This window comes from Abrus precatorius, unplaced genomic scaffold, assembly GCF_003935025.1.
Source record: "Abrus precatorius isolate BTA unplaced genomic scaffold, Abrus_2018 Scaffold11, whole genome shotgun sequence".
NCBI lineage: Eukaryota > Viridiplantae > Streptophyta > Magnoliopsida > Fabales > Fabaceae > Abrus > Abrus precatorius.
Window position 1 is genome coordinate 24,356,917 of NW_020874303.1, and position 21,468 is coordinate 24,378,384.

Sequence of the window (21,468 nt, forward strand, 5' to 3'; positions counted from 1 at the left end):
TACTTAAAATATGAAAAGTTATATGTTAGAAGTCAGTCAATTATAACATCCAACAAATAAATGTTAAATAAATAAATAAAATATTTGTAATTTTTTATATTTTAATTTGCATTATGAACACTTTTGATCTTTTAGGTTTGTTAGTAAATTATATTTTATTTTTAAGCTAACTAAATTTAACCACATCATTATTTTTCTTCTTTCAAATGAGAAAAATATAATTTAGATTTTATTTTTCATAAGTAAATAAGAAATTTATCAAACTACTAAAATTTCTTTCAATGGAATAGTAAGTTGGCCCAATGATTTTCATATGCGGTTTTGTTAATATTAAATTTTAGGGGTGATTTTAAACCTTCAAGAATAGTTTTTTTTTTTTAATAAAGAAAATATATTTATTATATTTCTCTATTTTTTATATAATAAATAATTTTTTCTAACAAATCAACAAACTAATCTTAAAATACTTTTAAATGAAATGTGATCGAACGAAAATGATGGAAGTCAGTCACCTCTTCGTTTTTGAAATAGTCAGTCATGTCATCTTTTTCGGATAAGTCTGATTGGTTTAAAATTTGATATATTTACGTTATGAATTTAGCTTAAAATAAAATATCACTTATAGTGGAAAATTATTCATCTCTTTCTCTTAAAATAACGATATCTATTATTATATAATTATTTTTTAATTTAAATTTTTTAAAAGTGAAAAAAGTAACAATACAAATTATATACTATAGAAGTATAAAGCATGTACTTCACCATTATAAAATAAATGTAATTAAACTTATCCAAAATAAGAAAATAAATTAATTATTAATGATCCAATCAATGGTCAACATTACGTATACTCATATAATAACTATTGGATTTGTTAGATTATATTATTTTAATTTTTAGTCAATGATTAAATTTTTTTTTTTTTTGTTTTAAAAAAGTGAAATCCCCATTAAAAAATATGTAATCCATACACTCTATTTTCTAATTTTCGTACTTCTGAACTTTCAAGAAAAATATTTGTGTTCACTGTCATTAATTTAAACGAGAAGAAAGGTAATTCAAACTCAAAACTGAAGAATCTCATAAAATTATTAAAATTAAGCATTTGATCTTAATTAATCAATATATTATGAAAATATAATATTATAACGATAGAGAAGATGCTGATAATTAAGTATTAGAATTACCTTAATTGAAATAATTTTCATTCAACAAAAATTTAATTATTGATATAAATATTATAAATTGAATTAACAATACACATTATGCAATCTTAATATTGGGCCCATGTTCTTAAAAATGAATACGTGCAAAGGACGCATAAGCAAGGGAAATACAATATACAAACGTCATGCACGCAAATATTATTGTTGTTCATGCGAATGATCAACAAGCAATGTTCTATAAATTATTATGATCTTCAAAAGATCGTTGTTTATCGTGAAAGAGGTCTCTTTCAGTGATAATTATTTTGGTAAATCAAAGAAAAGGATAATTAGAAATCTAGGTGAATTAAATACATTAAGAAAACTATTTAAAAATATTTTGGTAAATTATTTAAGAGCCGAACTTATTAAATCACTAAAAAATTGTATTCCTTATTTTTATTTAAAAATATATTTTCTCTTTTATTTTCATTGTTAATAATAATAATAATAATAATAACTTTTCTTACTAGTTTTTTATCTTTGTTTTCTTAACTGGATTCCCGTTATTATATAGGTTGTTGACCGATTAAACTTTTATTGGCTGTTTATGTTACTTTATAATCATAGTCTTGGAAGTAATCATAAAGGCATGTTCTTGAAATAAGGCAAATCAGCAAACTTTATTAGTTTCTATCATCTATATAATTATACAGGAAAAAGATATTTTAATTATTAGTGTGGGCTTAGTCTATGATTTTTTTCACATTAACTTAACATATTCACTATTATAGAATTGGTAGAATAAGTAATTTAGTTATCGATTTATATCTTTTTATTTTAATTTAATATTCTAGTTTTTCTTCATATTATTACTTTATCTTTGCTTCTTCTTTTTTTTAACTTAGCCGTATTTATCAATTACAATAGTTTTTAACCCTAAAATTTTGTTAATTGTAATGTTTTTTCTTTCATTATCACAATTGCTAAATAACATCAAATTAAAACTAAAATATATATAAAGGATTAAAATAAAAATTAACTGAAATAAAAAATAAATAAAATTCTAAGACTATAGTACCAATTATAGAATAAATTAAAATTTGTTCAGTACTTCGCGTTAAAAAAAAAACTACGTGCCTTTCACTTCTTTTTAACTCTCATATAAATTATTTTAATTTTTTATAATAATATTTTCTCTTTTCATCCAATTCTCTGTATATACGATCAAACTAATTTACCTTTAAATTATCTTTTGTGATAAAAAGTCAGAATTATACATCTATCTAATCTTGATAAAATTAAACTTCGCAAACAATTATAATCTCGTAACTAAAAATTCAAGATAAACAAATGAGGTTAATTGTAATATATTGCTAATTTTTTTAAAAATTATTTGTTATTATCCAATCGTTCGCTGTCACAAATTTATTAAATTTAATAATATTTAAAGGACAATCTTTGTGATGATGTGATAACATATCATTACATAACAATGTGAAATAATAATGCATTATGATTTATTTTTTTAAAATTACTGTGAATTCTGATTGGGTTTGGCATCCCGTGGAACGAGAATTATTCAGAAATGGTTGAAGCAATGATATCCACAGCCACTAAGAAAATATAGATCTATGCTATATGATGAGCTTATCATTGTTGCAATCCCATGTTGCTACAATTGTCTTGTTGAATGTTACAATTGGACATTTGTAGGTGAATTTCACTTTGATTCATACCGAATTTCAATAGCTTATACTGTAGTTCATTTTAAAAGATCTTTTAATAAAAGATTTTCTTTTGTTACCACAATTAATATGTGACTATTGTACTATATTTTACTATATATAAAATACAAATTGGATGAAATTTCGAATTGCACTTTCTTTTTATACAATATGATTTAACATAATAATTATAATAATTCAATATGTATTGCTTTACAGATAGCTTAGCTTTCAGTTGTGAACATGATTTGTCCCTTTTTATTAAAGCAGATATGAGGGCTTAGTTCGTGTCATGAGATATATTCAAAAGTAATCTAGTTACCTTGCAAAACAGGGTTGAACTAGACTTTTTCATACTAAATAATCATTATAAAGCCATGGTTATTGGAGCTGTTGTCTAGGTTAAGGTAATTCTTAATTCATATGCATCATGTTACAGCTAACTTTAAGTGAGCTGGCTAGGCGCGCATGGAAATGGAACAAAAGAAGAACAAAAAATCACATACTCCAAGAGATAGGAGAAAGTGAAAAGAAGCAAAACCAAGAGAGAGAAAAAAGTTAGGAGAATTGTATATTTGTTTTATAATCTTTGCGTTTGAGTGTATTAATGAAGTTTACAATTGGCTTGTATTCTATGGTCACAACTTTTATTTGTTGGTGACTGGAATTGTTCTTTCTTCCCTACGAAGTGTGAACCATACCCTAGAATTCAAGTTCTTTTTTATTAAAAGACCAAAAAGAGAAAAAGGAAAAATAATCCTAGTTGCTTACAAATTAGTGAAATCACAGTTGGTACTCAATAATATTGTACTGTGTCACATTATTAATGCATGTATAAAATCATAAAATGTCGAAAGGTTTACTTTACTGATGAAAATAAAAACACATTGGTGGGTCTTCAATAACACTAACCACCCAATAAAGATGGGGATAGATCCACTAAGGCCTAGAACAGAACGTCGATTCATCATTTGTGCAGTGAATTGTGACTTGGAAATCAATATTTTTTTTATATAAACTTTAGTGTCAAATTCCTCCACCCACTTCCACTTGGTCCAATACATAGAGTTTGTATCGCTGTAGGACACTAGTGCAACTTGATATTCTTTTGGTTTGGTGACGTCCAAACTTGCAAATTTTACCATCAACTTTTTTCTTTTTCTCCATCTGTAATTAATGATTCTCATTTGTAGCATTAGTTCTTGGGTTGCCATTAGCCAAGCAATGCTTATATTCTAAATACTCATTATTCACTCTCTCCCTTGTACAATACTTAACCAACTAACACCACTACAGCACCAAACAACTTCTTTTGCTGATCTAAAGCACTGGCCTTCCCCTTAAAGAAACAGAAAGCCAAATGCAATAATGGTCAAGATAAAAGAGGCACACTAAAGTTGGTGCTAAAGGACTTGCCTTATTAAATGCTGATCATCCCCTCCATTTCTTTTCAAAATTCAAATTGACCCTTTTGGCCTTCTCTTCTTTCTTTCTAAGCTTCATATCCAATTTTTCAACTGATGGCAGCAACAAAATCTTAGAGAAAGCTTTGCTGTGAGGTGAGGAGTTTGAAAATGAGCACAGCAAGGTTCATCAAGTGTGTTACAGTGGGAGATGGAGCCGTGGGAAAGACCTGTATGCTCATCTCTTACACCAGCAATACATTTCCCACGGTATGACAACACATGTTGTTTAGTTGTTTCAATATGTAAATATTAGCTTGTGCTTGATCAATGAAATATTCACTTACTCTCATTGAAAAAAATTACAGGACTATGTGCCAACAGTTTTTGACAACTTCAGTGCAAATGTGGTGGTTGATGGCAGCACAGTTAACCTGGGATTATGGGATACTGCTGGTAAGTATTATAAAGAAAAAGACTAGCTGCAATACTGCTCAGCATTTTTATTGTAATGTGCTTATGTGCATAGTATTTAGCATGGAAAAAGGGGCTTCAGTCACTAAAACTTGATAATGTTGAAATTTAACTCCTTAATTCCTTATATAGTTATAGTAGTAGTAGCAGTATATTCCATGCTTTACTCATTTATTGTAGCTTCATAAATTCAGGACAAGAGGATTACAATAGGCTTAGGCCTTTGAGCTACAGAGGAGCTGATGTGTTTTTGCTGGCATTTTCCCTACTTAGCAGAGCCAGCTATGAAAATATCTCTAAAAAGGTTCTTCTGCAAGTCAATATATCCACCTCTACATCATGACACATTTACACCTATTATTAATATTACACAAACAATGCAACATCTTATATTCATATGTGAACTGTGATATGGTAAATTCCAGTCAATTTAACACTGGGCCCATTTTATGCAGTGGATTCCTGAACTGAGACACTATGCCCCAACTGTGCCAATTGTCCTTGTGGGAACCAAACTTGGTATCAGATAATAGTTTAAAAATTTCTAGACAATTTGGTTTTATTTAGCTACCTACAAGTTCACCTTTAGTGGGCATTTAATAGTTATTGTATATTTATAATTGGCTGCAGACTTGAGGGAAGATAGGCAGTATTTTATTGATCATCCTGGAGCAACACCTATAACTACTGCACAGGCAAGTCCCTTATATTCTATGTTCCAACAACGCATTGAAATTTTTTTTGTTTTGTTTTTGAATACCGGAATCCTCTAAATCATGGGCAGGGAGAAGAGCTGAAGAAGGCAATTGGTGCTGCTGTGTACATAGAATGCAGCTCAAAGACTCAGCAGGTTCTGATTTTCAAATGGTTATAGCTAGACAAGGTTTTAGATGTCATCTAAGCAAGTTGCAGTAAAAGGGTCCTGTTAGAGATACAATGTAAAATCATACCAAACATTCAGCTACTAGGGAAATTGGTACAGCAGAATGTGTTCCAATTAAAGATTCAATATTAACTGCATTAGATTTTCCAAAACCAATATGTCCACTTCATTCTTTTATGCCACCGTCTAACCAGGCAAAAAATATTAAGAGTTATCAACATGTATTGTGTAATTAATGGAGATATTAATCCATATCTAACATTGTATTTGATTAAAATATTTCCTTAAACTATATAATACACAATGTTAAATAATATTTTTGTACGTAATTAAACGGTACAAAAAGTGGTTCTGAAAAAAAAAAGTTTGTGCATCATTTTCCAAGATCATTTCACCTAACAAAGTATCTATCAAGAATAAAATATAAAGAGTGAAAACATTTTTTTATACTGCAATTGCAAATTAAAGCAATTGCACTTTAGTCTTTTTGCTGCAGACGACCGACCGAGTCTGGTAAATTATTTGTTTTGTTTTATAAGTTTTTTGTCTGAATTATTTCCAATTGTATATTATTTTTTGTAAGACATTGAATTTTGGTGCATGGCATCATTGTTTAACTTAAAAACTAATTCTTATGTCTATGCTGCAACATTTCAGAATGTGAAGGCTGTGTTTGATGCTGCAATCAAGGTTGTTTTGCAGCCACCAAAACCAAAGAAAAAACGAAAGAAGAGCAGAACATGCGTTTTCCTTTAATTCGTGTTCACGTTTGGTTCGCATCCTGTAACATTCGTAACCTTCTCCTAAGTTCTCTCTCTTTTTTTACTGCACGAATCGTTCTATGAACATATGTATTCCAAACACTACCTTCTTTCCGTTTTCTTGTATTTTCTTGTTTAATGATGTTCGTTCCAATGTATCTACTTTATATACGAGGAGACGGTACTCAATTCAAGATAAATTTTGTGATAAGAAAAGTTTAATAGCATTAATCATCACTTTCTTTTTGCTCAGCATCTTTGTTTTTTCTAAGGGCTATTCTCTAAGTAATGGTTAAATGTCTGTCATGATTTTTGTCGTTAACTATGATTCTAATCCTTCACGAGCTGCATTATTGATAGTATGATTCTAAGTAATGGTTAAATTTTCTATCATGTGTTTAACGGGATCCCAAAGGTTGAGCAGTTAGAATCATTATTGATTCTGAAATCTGAAGTCTGAACCCACATACACAGCAATTACATCGTGGCAAGCACTTGCTATATCATCGATGACCAAAATCTGATTGTATGTGATATCGCACCCTTAAGTAATTATACATTGCTTCGAGACAAGTGATAAAGAAATTCTTGAATGATTTGTTGATAATATATTATATTATATTCTTTCAAATTATATCATACACATTCTTGCATTCAAATTCTATAAAGTCAAAAGGACTCGTCTCTTAAAAATTATGCACAAATAATAAATTTTATAATATTTAACTCAATAGATTATAAAATACATTGAATAATTTATTATTTATTTAATAATAAATTATGATCCAGTTCAATTTATGTACTAATTGTTGTTTTTATAATTTAAATAATTGATTGAATATATACATGAGTAAATTGAATGGTTAGTAGTTAAATAGATTGAATTGACACCTTGATGTCCTAAATTTCATTATTTTCATATTTTTTATAATTATTAAATAACTCTACTAGTTTATTAATCAATTTATTAAAAATAAAATTTAAAATTATCCCAAATTACTAAAAAAAATAAAATCAGTAATTATTAAAGGAAAAACAATCTTAAGTAAAAAAAATAAAAACCTGAAAGATATCTCAACTCAATCTACATCACTTAAGTATCATTTTTTTTGCAAATATTTCTCATATCATTGCTCTTCTTGTCATAAAAAAAATTATCAAGCAGCCTAGGCACTCAATTATTTCAGGATAGATGAAAATGTTATAAAATGATTCAAATAAAAAAAATTATTTTATCATTATTTTCTATTTTTTATTTACTTAATTGTTAATTTTTTAAGTTTTTTGTGCTAGTTGATTCTATTTACTAAAGAGAGGAAAAGAAAACGGGGAGTATCAAGTTAGTGCATAGCAGAATGTAAATGCGCCTGTAGCTCAGTGGATAGAGCGTCTGTTTCCTAAGCAGAAAGTCGTAGGTTCAACCCCTACCTGGCGCGCTTTAGAATTGAGATTAATTTTAGGCTTATATTCAAGTTAAGAAAAATTAGTATAGAATAAATATTTATTGAAAGTTATATTAAGATGATTGAAAATTTCAATATTGTTCTTAAATTTATATTTATATATCGAACACGAAGGATTAATTAAAATGGAATGATGATATAAATGGTTAACGTGGAGTTGAATATTCTTTGGCTTAATCATGGTGACGAACTTGGATTGCAACTTGGAACCAGTTTCCTCCTACTGCTCCATCAATGACTTAGCTACGCTTTCTTTTCCGTCTTCAATGTTAAAATGATTAATATTTTATGATAAATCAGCTTAGAATGGTTGCATTTATTTGAATTTCAAACTTTATGACTAAATGATATAAGAAAAATATAACAGTATTGTTACACCTACATCCAAATCAATACAAAGAATTGTTACACCAATTTTATATAACAAGTGAAAAAATAAATAAATGTTCAAATTTCTATCTTTCGTATTTTATTATTTTATAATAATATCAAGATATAATACATTAATAATTCATATAAAAAATTTGCTACATTATTAATGAAAATTAAGGTATGTTGAAAGGGTTAAAAACACGATCTTATCATCCATTTTTATTTTTTTATTCTTTAAATTTAGAATCCAAAACCTTAGCACTATTCGAATTAAGTTATATTCTAATATTTAAAAATCAAATAAACATCGTTAAAAAAATTAACGATAAATATAAAAATCAATCCAAAAATTTGAAGAAAAAAAACATTGACCATTAATTTATTTTTTAAAGGACTTTTTGCAATAAAAAATATTAAAAAACTTTTTTATGATAAAAAATATATTAAATTAATAGGCTTAATACTAGGCTACTGGGGGAGTGGGGCGCGAGAGAAGCCTTGAGCAAAACTAACTTAAAACTCTCGAAACAATGAAAAGCCAATTTTTTATTACATTCTAAACACACACATATTGATTTTATGAATCATGCCTTTCCCTTCTAAATCTGATGGTTACATCATAAGCAGACAGAAAAATAAAATAAACAATTTCAAATTTCAATCTGCATTTAATTCACTTATTTTAGAATATATAATTATTTTTTACAAATTTCCAAATAAAAACATTTACCGAGCATGTGTATTGTTTCAATCTTCTTCTTCTTTTTTCAAAAATATTATTATTTTTACTCACCGAAAGACTGATTAAAAAAAACAAGGCATCTTCAAAACATACTTTTTCGAAACTAGTTAATTTTTATAAATTATTATTTCCATTTAAAAATCAATGAAAATTATTATTTTCTTAAAACAAATCATTCAGCAATATATTAATATATTAGTTTTATTAAAAAATATTAATAAATGCTCCTATAGCATGGCTAAAAAACAAAAAATATTATATTAAAAAATACATTATCATTAATCTTATTCATAAGAAATAATTACTATTATTTTTAGTAATTATAAGAGACAAAAATTATTTTTATATGTATCAGTTGTTAATTCTTTTATACCTTTATTTATTAAAAGATTTATGTTAATGAACACTCATTTATTGTTCACTTGAATGATTATATTTACTCATTTAATATTATTTTTAGTCTTAATATAAAAAATAATAAATATTTAAATCATTATAATTAATAAAAATTAAATTTATATTTTATTTTTAAAAATGTATAAAATTAAATAGTCATTAATGTTTGTATATTTAATAAATGTATGATCCTCTTGCATAAGTCAAAAGTAAGTACTTTATTAACATAAAATTTATAATAAATATAGATATCAAAAATTAACAAATCACACATAAAATAGATATTATTTATATTAAAAGTATTAATAATTAGTTCTTATAAATAAAAATAAAAGCTTTATAAAACAATAGTTTTATAATTTAATATTATATTTATTTATTTAAAATACTACCTCTAGTTGACCAATTTTATATATAAAAATTAATATTTTTATCCTAATTATAAAAATAAAGACTAATTTTTATATACATTAATTGTTAAAGTTTTTATACTCTTACTTATTATGAAAGATATATTAATTTCACATTTATTTATTATCTATATAAATATTTATTTATTTAATATATAAAATATTAATTCGAGTATTTAATATTATGAATATTCTTCAAATAGAATATAAATTTTTAAGTATTTTTTATTAATTTTAATAAATAAAGTATGTGTTACTTACAAATAAATTGGGAATTTCCTTTTGGTAGGAGAAGAGTCGTTTTGAATGCTTCTCCCTCCTTTATGCAACAGGCAATGCCTACATTCCTTCCTCGTACACGCTACACGTCTCTTTTTCTCTTTCTCTCTCCGTGTCTGCTACAAGTAGAAGAATACTCAAAAAAGTTACATGATTTAAACCAACCCATTTCTTTTCATTCAGTTTCGATCTAAGAAACAGCAACACCCGTCGTTTTTACTTCGTTCAAAATCAATGGGTGCCGACGAAGACTACGACTACTTGTTCAAGTTGGTGTTGATCGGAGACTCGGGTGTTGGCAAGTCCAACCTCTTGTCTCGATTCACCAGAAACGAGTTCAGCTTGGAATCCAAATCCACCATCGGCGTCGAATTCGCCACCCGCAGCGTCCCCGTGGATAACAAGCTTGTCAAGGCTCAAATCTGGGACACAGCTGGTCAAGAAAGGTCACACTTTTTTCCATCAATTCTTGGCTTTCTTTCTGATTCTTGCTTTTACAACATATCTATGATTTGGGCTTCAATTTAATGTTGATAGGTTTCCTTAGTTTTTCAATTGATGAATTCAATGGTGGGAAATGCAAACTGCGTGATCTTTTTGGTGGTTGTGGAATTCTTGCTTTTGATCTTGATGATTAGGTCACTGATAAGTATACGGAGGATTGTGCTCTGTAGTCTGTAGTGTATGGTTGCTGCTTTTGATCTTGAAGAATTGGGTTTTGCAAAAATGCAATTTGTTCAAATTAAGGCTTGTTTATTTTTATGACATGATCTGTTGTTTTTCCAGAAGTATTATGGGAAGAATGTATAGATTTGGATTCAAATCACCAGCATTCCTTACTAGTTGACTGCTTTCTTTAATTTTGCAAACTGAAAAATACCCTAAAAAGAAAAATTCTTTCTTTTAAATGGGCGATGTTTTCTGAAGGAAGAAGAGATAAAGTCATCTGATTTCTAACGGTTATTACACTATGTAAATAAGTGTAGTTTTGAATTAAATTTGAGGATAATTGATTTTGAATTGTTGAATATTGTTGCTTGTTAATGGTCTATACCTACTTTTCTTTTTCTAAAATCTACTTATAAACTTGAAATGTTGTTTATTACAACAGATATCGTGCAATTACAAGTGCTTACTACCGAGGAGCTGTTGGTGCCTTGGTTGTGTACGATGTTACCCGACACGTGACATTTGAAAATGTGGAGAGATGGTTGAAGGAGCTTCGGGAACACACAGATGCGTACGTTGTAATCATGCTTGTGGGAAACAAAGCAGATCTTAGACACTTGCGTGCGGTGTCAACGGAAGAAGCCACGCAATTTGCGGAGAAAGAGAACATATATTTCATGGAAACCTCTGCTCTTGAATCCTTAAACGTGGACAACGCTTTTGTCGAGGTGCTCACTCAGATATACAATGTTGTGAGTAGGAAGACTCTTGATAGGATGGATGACACTGCGCCAAACTTGCCCAAAGGAGAGGCCATTGTTATTGGAACTAAAGATGATGTCTCAGCGGTTAAAAAGAGTGGATGCTGTTCCACTTAGTTTGAGAGATAAAGAAAGAGGAAGAGTCTTAGTTATATAGTAAAAGAGGGTGTAATAAATCCTCATCATTTTGGGATCCATATGAAATGTTTGATTATTGATACCTATTCTTTTTTCTTTTTTTTATGTTAAACATCTGTGCTACTCTTTTTTAGGAGTTCATTGTTTTATTATGTTCATTTGTTGGAGATATACGATTGGCTTAAACAGCTCTTTACTGTGGTCACAATGCTGGTGTTCTCTGCAACTCTCTACCTTGTTCTGTTTTTTAACAATGACATTCGTAAAAATTCTCATTAATTTTTCTATTTATATACGATATCAGTTTTGTTTGGACATGATAGTTAATTAGCAAACAAAATTACACGGTAAAAAAAGTACTACTTTCATTTCAAATTAAGTATTATTTTTATTTAAAAAAATCATATTAAGTGACATTTAAGATTTTAATTTTGTATTTTACTTTTACCCCAAATAAATAAAATTTCATGAACTTTACCAATACAAACTTGACCTACGAAAGAATGGAATCATACTGTTTAGTGAGAGGTCAAGATATGATTTTACCTGATAACATAAAAATCACAAAAAGAAAGTGTGTGAAGACGTGCTTGTATCAGAAGGGGTAAGTTAGTTTATTGAAACTCGTTCTAATTTAATTAAGTTTTAAAAAATGTTCCAAGTTTAATATTTTGGGAATGCAACTCTGCTAAGAATATTAAAAAAAATTACTATTCATAATGATTTTATATACCTTAATTCAAATTAGTTGGTGTAATATTTTGGATATCACAATTTTAGTGTTAAAAAAGTTAAAGATTTATAAGGTGTTTGATTTTACATTAAGATAGCAATAGCAATGTATTTTTAAACACACACTTACACAATAAATTTAAAATAAAGATTCCATTAATCAGTTGGTGCATAGAGTTATTTTAATTTAATGAAAAATTATAACTTCAAATACCTTAAAATTTCATTCATTAAAACTCTTGGAGCCAAAATGATATTTTAAACATTATTTGTCGGCTACTAGTATGCACAGAAGGTTAGATTTTGCCCATTAGTGACCTTAATGTCATCAAAAGTGAACCTAATCAAAGTAATGCTCTGATTCATCGAATCCAACTCAGAAGTCAAACCCATCTCAGTTCCACCAATACCCTTCTTCCCCCTCTTCAGTTCAATCTCAAGTAAACTCACCTAACATAAACAAACCCAACACACAAAACACCACAACAACCACAATAACAATGTCTTGATGCTTACCAGAAGAACCGGAAGAGGAAAAATCAAGGCCAAACAAGCACTTAGCAGTTCCGGGTTGGTGGATCCATACTGAACGAAAGAGCAGCAGCATAAATAGTAGTATAAGCCCTACAATCGGAAATGTTGCCAACCATTGTTCGGTTGAAGTAGGATAACAAATTGGACAATTTGGTAGTGCAAAGGGCATAGGGAGTGTTATTCTCAAGTGAAAGGTCACAGTTTCCTTGAACGGCTTGGATTGGAAATTAGGAACAAGGGCTTCTAAATGTTGTTTGGTGGTGACGCTCAATCACTCATGCAGCCCTGGGAGATCCAAGATGTTCGAAGACCACAAGAGAAGCGAACATCAAAGGTGTATTTGTTGATGAAAGATTGGAACATGTTCCAACACGATTCAGAGTTCAGTGGCGGCACGAAGGTTGGATTTTGTTCATCAGAGGTAACTTGGAATGCGTCTCTGTCTCTTCCCAGATTTTCCTCTACACTTTCGCCGAGTTCTTCATCATGTTGTTCCATCCTTCAGGGATGTTCGGTAGGTGTCCGGGCTTCCTGAAAAATCCTTCCGGCAAGAATGCTGCTTGAACATTGTCGAGAGCACTGATCTGGTTTGGACATTGTATGAACAAATGCTCGTTTTGAAGCTTCTTTTATGCAGAAAATGGTTGGCAATGGCGGATTTCGGCAGGGGAGAAAAGCAAGAAGAAGAAGAAGACGGTATAATTGTCCGTTAAAAATTGAACTACAGAAAGATGAAATTTGCTTGATTGAAAAAATAGAGATACTAAAATCTTAAAAGTTAAAATTTGAAGGAATAAAATCGATCAAGCCCGTATTCAATAACACTTAAATTTAAACAAATATATATATTTTTAAAAACTCTAGCAAGAAACTGACAAAATTGAGTTATTATTTTGCCAAAATAAAACCAAGCAAGCAAATACAGGTAACTAACTATGCTTATAGCTCACATGTTTAGGTGTGCGCATTAACTACCAAACAGTTGACATCAACCGATAAAACCCACATTCCGGTTCGTTCTTCAAAAATCTCAGAGCCTTCAAATTTCATTCTTATCATCTCATAGTTAGACATGGCGGATCGCGTTTCAGCACGAACCCTCATCCTTTCAAACCACCTCCTCCACCGCAACCCATGCCTCCATTACTCTCCGCCGGAGCTCTCAGAGCCCTTCGAATTCAACGTCAGAGAGATGCGGAAGCTCATGGACGCTCACAACCTGGAGGACCGCGATTGGCTCTTCGGGATAATCATACAGAGCAAGCTCTTCAACCCTAGAATACTAGGCGGAAAGGTGTTCGTGTCCCCCGATTACAACCAGTCCATGGAGCAGCAAAGAGAGATTACAATGCGCCGAATTGAGTACCTCTTAGATCGAGGCGTGTTCAAGGGTTGGCTCACCGATTCTGGCCCTGACGCTGAATTGAGGAAACTTGCATTGATGGAGGTTATTACCATGTACGATCATTCCCTCTACATCAAGCTCGGCGTTCATTTCTTCCTCTGGTGCGGTGCCTCTTCTTCCCTCATATCCCTCATTCAATTTGAAAAGTGGGTGGGTCTCACCAAATTTACCTAAGTGAATTCTAATCTTCTGATTTTTCACGCGTAAACTAAAATCATTTGAGGAGGTGATGTGCGATTAAGTTAGATTATTTTTATTTTATTTTGGCAATTAAATCTTCAAGAAGGAGGTATGTCAAATCTACCGATAAATAAATATATTTTTTTAAAAAGCAATAAAAAATTGTATATGAGTGAATAATGATATTATTATAATTTTTACCGTAAAGTATTTTAAATATAAAATTAAAGTTAAATTTATATTTAGTCTTTAAAATTAACAATGATTTATATTATATTAAAATAATTTTTGTTTTATAGTTTTACATTTTTATTCTTGTCATTATAATAATTTTAATAATAAAAATTTAAATATAATAAAATATTTAAATTTTATTTTTTAATACAAATTAATCTATAAACATGTTAAATATAAGAATTAGTCATTTAAATAATTATAATTATAAAAATATTAAATTTAGTTTAAAATATAAATATTTATTATTATTTTATTTTATTTGCATAACATTTAACTTTTAACTAATAAAAAATGTATTTTATTTTTTATATTATCTTTAAAGAAGAAATAAAATATCAGCATTAACATTTTTATTATAATTTTATAACTTATAACTATATCAATTTATATATAATATATTTTTTATATAAAATATTATTTTATAATATATTTGCAAAAATTATTTTTAATATAAAAATAAAATATTTATTATATTAATATGTAAAATTACATTGTTACTTAAAATTTTAAAATATTAATTTTATTACATAAATATATTTTTAATTTTTTTATTATAATATAAATAAATAATTCTTATATTAGTTAAAATTTCATTAATTAAATTTTATATTATTTTTTATCAATTATATATTTTATTTATACAAAAATATCTAAATTTTTTAATCATAATAAAAAATCTATCACAAATTATTCTTAATATTTTATTAATTATAATTATTTTTTTATTAATTCATGTATTCACAAAAAATTAATAAATTTTATAAAATATATATTATGTTAAATTATAAATGATAATATATAAATTTTTTATTTTAAAAATCCACAATTATTTTATTTAGTATTTTACTTTTTAATTTTCTAGATATGTTCAGCATTTATATTGTGTAATTTTTAGTTAATATATATTTAATTTTTATAATTAATACTTATTTATAAATTAATTTTTATGTTTAAAAAAAATTATATATTAGTGTTTATATAAATGTTTTGTTATGTTTTAATCTATATTATTATAAGATTGTTCATCGGTAAAATCAAATCGTAAATAATAATAATAATAATAATAATAATAATAATAATAATAATAATAAAGGCGTGATAAAGCATTCACATAAAGATTAAAATATAATTTTTTAAATATAAAAATTAATTTTGAAGTAGATTTGGTGTATAGAAAATAAATATATAATTAAAATTAAAATTAAAATTAAAAACATATGTAGATATACATTTTAATCAAGCACTTATTTAATAAATTACTTTTGTTACTATAAATTTAATCATGCAATATTACATTAATTTAATATAACTTATTTTAATATTAAAAAGTTTATTGAAATAATGTAAAAGCTTATATGAAGCACAGGATACGCTCATTTGAATTTAGACGAACGTTTAAAATATTTATAGAAATCTTTTAAATATAATTTATGTCTTTCTTAAATTTGTTTAAATAGATTTTTTAATATAGCTAATCAAAATTATTTTAAAAAAATATTTTTTATTTATATAAATAAAATTTGCAAAAAAAAATTATAATTTGAGTCTTTAAAATTGAGTTTAAATATTTAAAAAAAAATTATTAGACATTTTTATTCTTAAGATGATAAATATTTTTTTTATAATTAAAATTTAGTAATTTAGTTGCTTATTTTTAATCGTAAGAGTTTAGAATAACATTTTTCTAAAGAAAACTTGATGATGGTATAAATCCTTACATGATTAGAGCTAAGTGCTTACACCTAACTAATGTAATCAAATTAATTTCCAGATGTAGTGTGTTTCTCTTTGCTGATGTATTTCAGGGGTGGGGCCGTACAGTTTCTGGGAACGAAGCGCCACCATGACAAGTGGCTGAAGGACACTGAAAACTATGTTATCAAGGGATGTTTTGCCATGTCTGAGTTGGGCCATGGGAGTAATGTAGGTGAAGCTCGTTCAAAAACATGAAATATTATTGACTACAGGGTTTTGTTAGAGTTTAACCAACCAATAATAATAAAATTTTATTAAAAATAAAAATATTTATTATATTTTTATAACTTTAATAATTATATAATTTATTTGTAAATATTTTTATTTAAAAATACTTAAATTTAACACTGTACACTGAAGTTAACAATATTAAGCCCGCGTATAATATATAATATATTATGCTTTTTGTCTTGTCCATCGTCATTTTCCATAATTAAACGCACTAAATTCGTAGGTCCGAGGAATCGAAACTGTCACTGCGTACGATTCAAACACAGGAGAATTTGTCATCAATACTCCATGTGAATCAGCTCAGAAGTATTGGATAGGTGGTGCAGTAAATGTAAGGAGTCTTTCTATCTAAAATTATTATACGATTGTTAAACTGCTTACATCGCTCCAACTTTCAGCTTTGTATATGTAACACTATATTATTTACTTCCTATTCAGCATGCAACACACACAGTAGTTTTTTCCCAGCTCCATTTAAATGGAACCAATCAAGGGGTGCATGCATTTATTGCCCAAATCAGGGATCCGGATGGAAACATATGTCCTAACATTCGAATAGCTGACTGTGGTCATAAAATTGGCTTAAATGGGGTCGATAATGGCCGTATCTGGTAATAATAATAACATTAATTCCTAGTAAATGAATTTTATCTAATCAGAGAATAGAAGTTTCTGGACACTTTCTTTCAGGTTTGACAATGTGAGAATACCCCGAGAGAATTTGTTGAATTCAGTGGCCGATGTTTCACCAGCTGGAGAATATTTTAGTGCAATAAAAAATGCAGACCAGGTTATTAATTTCTTAATTCTCTTTGGTATGCTTGTGTTTGTTTTTTTTATTAGTAAGCCTGCTCACACTATTGTATGTCATTCTTGTTCTAGAGATTTGCAGCATTCTTGGCCCCTTTGACCTCTGGTCGTGTATCTATTGCTGCAAGTACTGTTTACATCTCCAAGGTAAAGTGATTTGGCATTTCACCTTAATACGTGAATTTTATCAGTTATATATATATCATCCTCTAGTTTAAATTTAAAAACTTACATTTAATTTTATTTTTTATTTAATTTATATTTAACGAGTAATTTATTATTTTAATAACAGTTTAATATAAATTAAATAAAAAGTTCAGATACACTTTGAAAAATATTTTTTTCTTATATATTTATAATTTTTTTTTGTGTTCACCAAACTCATACTGAATTAACATTTTACATTATCATTTATTCATTTGCGGTTGCTAGATTAGCCTAGCCATTGCTATAAGATATGCATTGACAAGGCGGGCATTTTCCTTTTTACCAAATGGGCCCGAAGTTTTACTGCTTGATTACCCAAGTCATCAGCGGCGTCTGTTACCTTTACTTGCAAAGATGTAAGTCCTCCAATGGTTAACTTCATAGAAAATATTATAGTTCAAGTTTCTGATTTTTTTAGTTTCTCTTTTTATGGTGTTACATTGTGCTTTGTTGAACTTCTATGGTTCGGTAAAGTGAGGCAATAAGCTGTTTGAACTTCAATCTATGCTGTTGGTTTTTCAGAAGTGATCATGAATTTAGTAGAAAGTCACTATCCTAGTTTGACCAGTGGTAAATATAATTGCTTGAAGTAGCACCCGTTTATTCTCATCTCTTTCCTCTTTAATATTTGCAGCTATGCAATGAGTTTTGCAGTGAATGTTTTAAAAATGATGTATGTGAAAAGAACACCCCAGTCAAACAAAACCCTTCATATTGTTTCTAGTGCATACAAGGCTACTTTTACATGGAATAGTGCACGAACACTTCAGGTAAGTGTTGCCATTTTAGTTGGGTTTGATAGCTATATGATATTGGTCTCACCAAGGTTCTATGTATTACGCATGAGCAAGGAATGTCGTGAAGCCTGTGGAGGACAAGGCTTTAAAACCGAAAACCGTATTGGTCATTTGAGGGGTGAATTTGATGTGCAATCAACATTTGAGGGGGACAACAATGTTCTGATGCAGCAGGTAGGATAGTGTATTTTATTAATTGTGAAATCTAAATTAGGCTCATGTTTACTAGATATGGTTTCATGTATTTAATAAATCAGACGCATTATGACTTCACCAGGGAGTGTTTTACGATTTTTGACATACCCACTTATGTGGCATGAAGATTATTATTATTGTCATATTTGGGAATCTTTCCACTCTTCTTTTTTCAATATTAACGGATAAAAAATTTATGGCTTTTCAACTCAGGTCAGCAAGGCACTGTTTGTAGAATATATTGCAGCTCAAGCTAAAAGCAAGCCATTTAAAGGTTTGGGATTAGAACACATGAACAATCCTTGGCCTGTCATTCCATCTCAGCTAACATCCTCTACCATCAGGAGCAAGGAATTTCAGGTAACATCATTTTATTATACCTATTCGTAATTGGAATGGACAAGTAGAATCTTACTCTTTTTTTCCCTTGCCTTATTACTCAGATTGATCTGTTTCACTTAAGAGAGCGGGATCTATTGAGACGTTTTGTGGACGAGGTATCACAATATCAAACACAAGGAGAAAGCATAGAGTCTGCCTTCGTTCTAGTGAGGAATCTACCTGGTTCCGTTAATAATTTGCACACCCTTTTATTGTCTTAAGAGTTTTAAACTTTTCTTTCTCTCAGAGTTATCAGCTTGCTGAAGACTTGGGCAGAGCTTTCTCTGAACGAGCAATACTGCAAAACTTCATGGAGGCCGAGAGTACTTTACCACCTGGTTCATTGAAGGTAACTCTTGGGATTTCTTTTCAATATTCCTAACATAATGTCCCCTATAATCGGTAAAGATCTTTAATATTAGTTACACAAGATGTGTTTTTCATCAACTTACTTTTGCAATATCATTGAATCATGTGCAGTGTTGACATATATATTATTTAAGAAATTAATTATAATAACAATTGTGTTAGTTTTAATTATGTGACTTGTAAAACAAAACAAGTTTGTAGACAGCTTATGTTTAGAAAGCATATCATTTATAAGGAATATATGAATTTTCTGATGACTGGGATAAAGAAGTGAAAAAGATCCATTTTACTAATATTTTGGACGTGTCTCCTTTTGTAGAATGTCTTAGGTGTATTGAGATCATTGTATGCATTGATTAGCGTGGATGAAGATGCATCCTTTCTCCGGTATGGATACTTGTCAACAGAGAATGCTTATGCGGTGAGGAAAGAAGTGCCCAAACTCTGTGCTGAACTTCGACCGCATGCACTTGCCTTGGTCAGTTCCTTCGGTATTCCTGACGCTTTTCTCAGCCCTATCGCATCCAACTGGCTCGATTCAAATTCTTGGTCTTCTGTTCAGTAATAATGGCTCATACAAGTTTACATCACAGTTGGGTGGTTATTTAAATTTCACGTGATAAAAATAAATGTGAGCCATTCAAGTGGCCTAAATCGAACTCAAGTGACTGAGTTCTCAAACTTTTATTTATTATTATCACACTTTTTTAATAATGTTTAAAAAATATTTACTAAAAACTTAACTTAATAGGTGAAAATGCCTAAATGAAAAAGACGATAAAAATAAGCTTGAAATAAATTTAAAAAGATGTGAAAATAAATGTAAACTCAATTTATACTGATTTCATTATTTTTAATAGCCTACATCAAGTCTCCTAATAACTTGTTTGAGAGTTTTATTAACTTTGAAGTCTTAAGAGATCTCTCAACTAACTTATTTAGAGTGTACTCTTATTTTATCAAAGGATGTCTTACCCTTTTACACAATCTTAATAAAAAATATAAGAAATTACTTCATAATTAAAGAAGATATTATAAATTGAAGTGTCAAAAAATTTCTCAAATAATAAGAGTTTTGGCCTCAAATTTGACGAAAATATTGAAGATTGAAAATAAAAAGTTAATTGATCTTTGTAATTTATTTTTTTATGTTATAAAATGTGTTAAATGATGAATATTTAATAACAAAATCATGTAGATCGTTGGAGATTAATTTCAAAAGACACGTTTCTTCAAAAACACATATTTGCATATTTTTAAGTCTAGTAATTAATTATATGAACTAATAATTACACAGTTTAAATTTTAAATTTGGAAATAATCAAATTCTAATAATAAATTATAATGATCAATTATACAAGAAGAAATTTAAACTTTAGGTATATGAACAACATGGTAATCAATTATAGCATTATAAAATTTGAAAACTAAATATCAAACATATTTTAAGTCATTTTTCACTTTAAATGTCTTTTAAATATTTTCTTTCAAATTAAAATTTTTTTAGTATCAAACTTGTTTTATATTTTTTAAAAGAAACTTGTTTTTTTTTTTGAAAAAATTAATCCAACTTGACAACTTTAATAAACTTAACAAGAGCTAAATAATTTTATTAAATAAAAGTACTTTAACAAAATAACCTTATATATACGTGTGTGTGAAAAATATCAGCCTATAAACTCTAGTAACAAAATTTAAAATTCAAAAATTAAAAAACAAAGTAATACACTATTTTATATTTTTTAATACATTTTTATATAATTTCTAATAAACCCTTAGTATTTATTATTCTTTAATTAATATCTTAAGATACGTGTTAACATGACCTTATATATGACATGACCAAATATATAATCATACTTGTAAAAATTTTACATCGACATTCCTCTCGTCAACTTTTAAAGGTGGGTAATTAAACAAATCAAGATTAACTTAGAGCCATTTGTTTTAAGTTATTTTCATGATAGAAGTGTTAATTTTTTTATAATCACTTTTTGGTTTTCAAAATTATT

The 21,468-nt window shown here is 28.3% G+C and overlaps 3 protein-coding genes and 1 non-coding gene across 7 annotated transcripts; all 4 read left to right on the forward strand.

The window, feature by feature from the left end:
• The first annotated feature begins 4,353 nt into the window (after positions 1 to 4,353).
• LOC113853806 (rac-like GTP-binding protein RAC2) lies at positions 4,354 to 6,431 on the forward strand. The gene is made up of 7 exons (XM_027484446.1): positions 4,354 to 4,545; positions 4,644 to 4,731; positions 4,944 to 5,053; positions 5,205 to 5,268; positions 5,380 to 5,444; positions 5,534 to 5,599; positions 6,290 to 6,431. The coding sequence occupies exons 1-7, from the start codon at positions 4,447 to 4,449 to the stop codon at positions 6,386 to 6,388; spliced, it is 591 nt and encodes a 196-aa protein (XP_027340247.1). The 5' UTR covers positions 4,354 to 4,446; the 3' UTR covers positions 6,389 to 6,431.
• A 1,325-nt stretch (positions 6,432 to 7,756) lies between these two features.
• On the forward strand, positions 7,757 to 7,829 carry TRNAR-CCU. Its single transcript has one exon. It is a non-coding gene; the product is annotated as a tRNA-Arg (tRNA).
• Positions 7,830 to 10,192: 2,363 nt separating this feature from the next.
• LOC113856635 (ras-related protein RABA1f-like) lies at positions 10,193 to 11,644 on the forward strand. Its single transcript, XM_027488553.1, has 2 exons — positions 10,193 to 10,501; positions 11,167 to 11,644. Exons 1-2 carry the CDS (start codon positions 10,290 to 10,292, stop codon positions 11,600 to 11,602), a joined length of 648 nt encoding a protein of 215 aa, XP_027344354.1. The 5' UTR covers positions 10,193 to 10,289; the 3' UTR covers positions 11,603 to 11,644.
• A 2,216-nt stretch (positions 11,645 to 13,860) lies between these two features.
• On the forward strand, positions 13,861 to 20,073 carry LOC113854891 (acyl-coenzyme A oxidase 3, peroxisomal-like). Of its 4 annotated transcripts, none has more exons than XM_027486202.1 (13): positions 13,861 to 14,395; positions 16,517 to 16,634; positions 16,921 to 17,028; positions 17,136 to 17,308; positions 17,388 to 17,487; positions 17,580 to 17,659; positions 17,945 to 18,070; positions 18,349 to 18,484; positions 18,566 to 18,685; positions 18,920 to 19,066; positions 19,150 to 19,254; positions 19,335 to 19,436; positions 19,776 to 20,073. In XM_027486202.1, the coding sequence occupies exons 1-13, from the start codon at positions 13,962 to 13,964 to the stop codon at positions 20,019 to 20,021; spliced, it is 1,995 nt and encodes a 664-aa protein (XP_027342003.1). In that variant the 5' UTR covers positions 13,861 to 13,961; the 3' UTR covers positions 20,022 to 20,073. The 4 variants fall into 4 exon arrangements, with proteins under 4 accessions (XP_027342003.1, XP_027342002.1, XP_027342001.1 ...); XM_027486201.1 differs by having other exon boundaries at positions 17,580 to 17,654; positions 17,940 to 18,070; XM_027486200.1 differs by having other exon boundaries at positions 17,580 to 17,654; positions 17,940 to 18,070; positions 18,349 to 18,685.
• Positions 20,074 to 21,468: the final 1,395 nt, after the last annotated feature.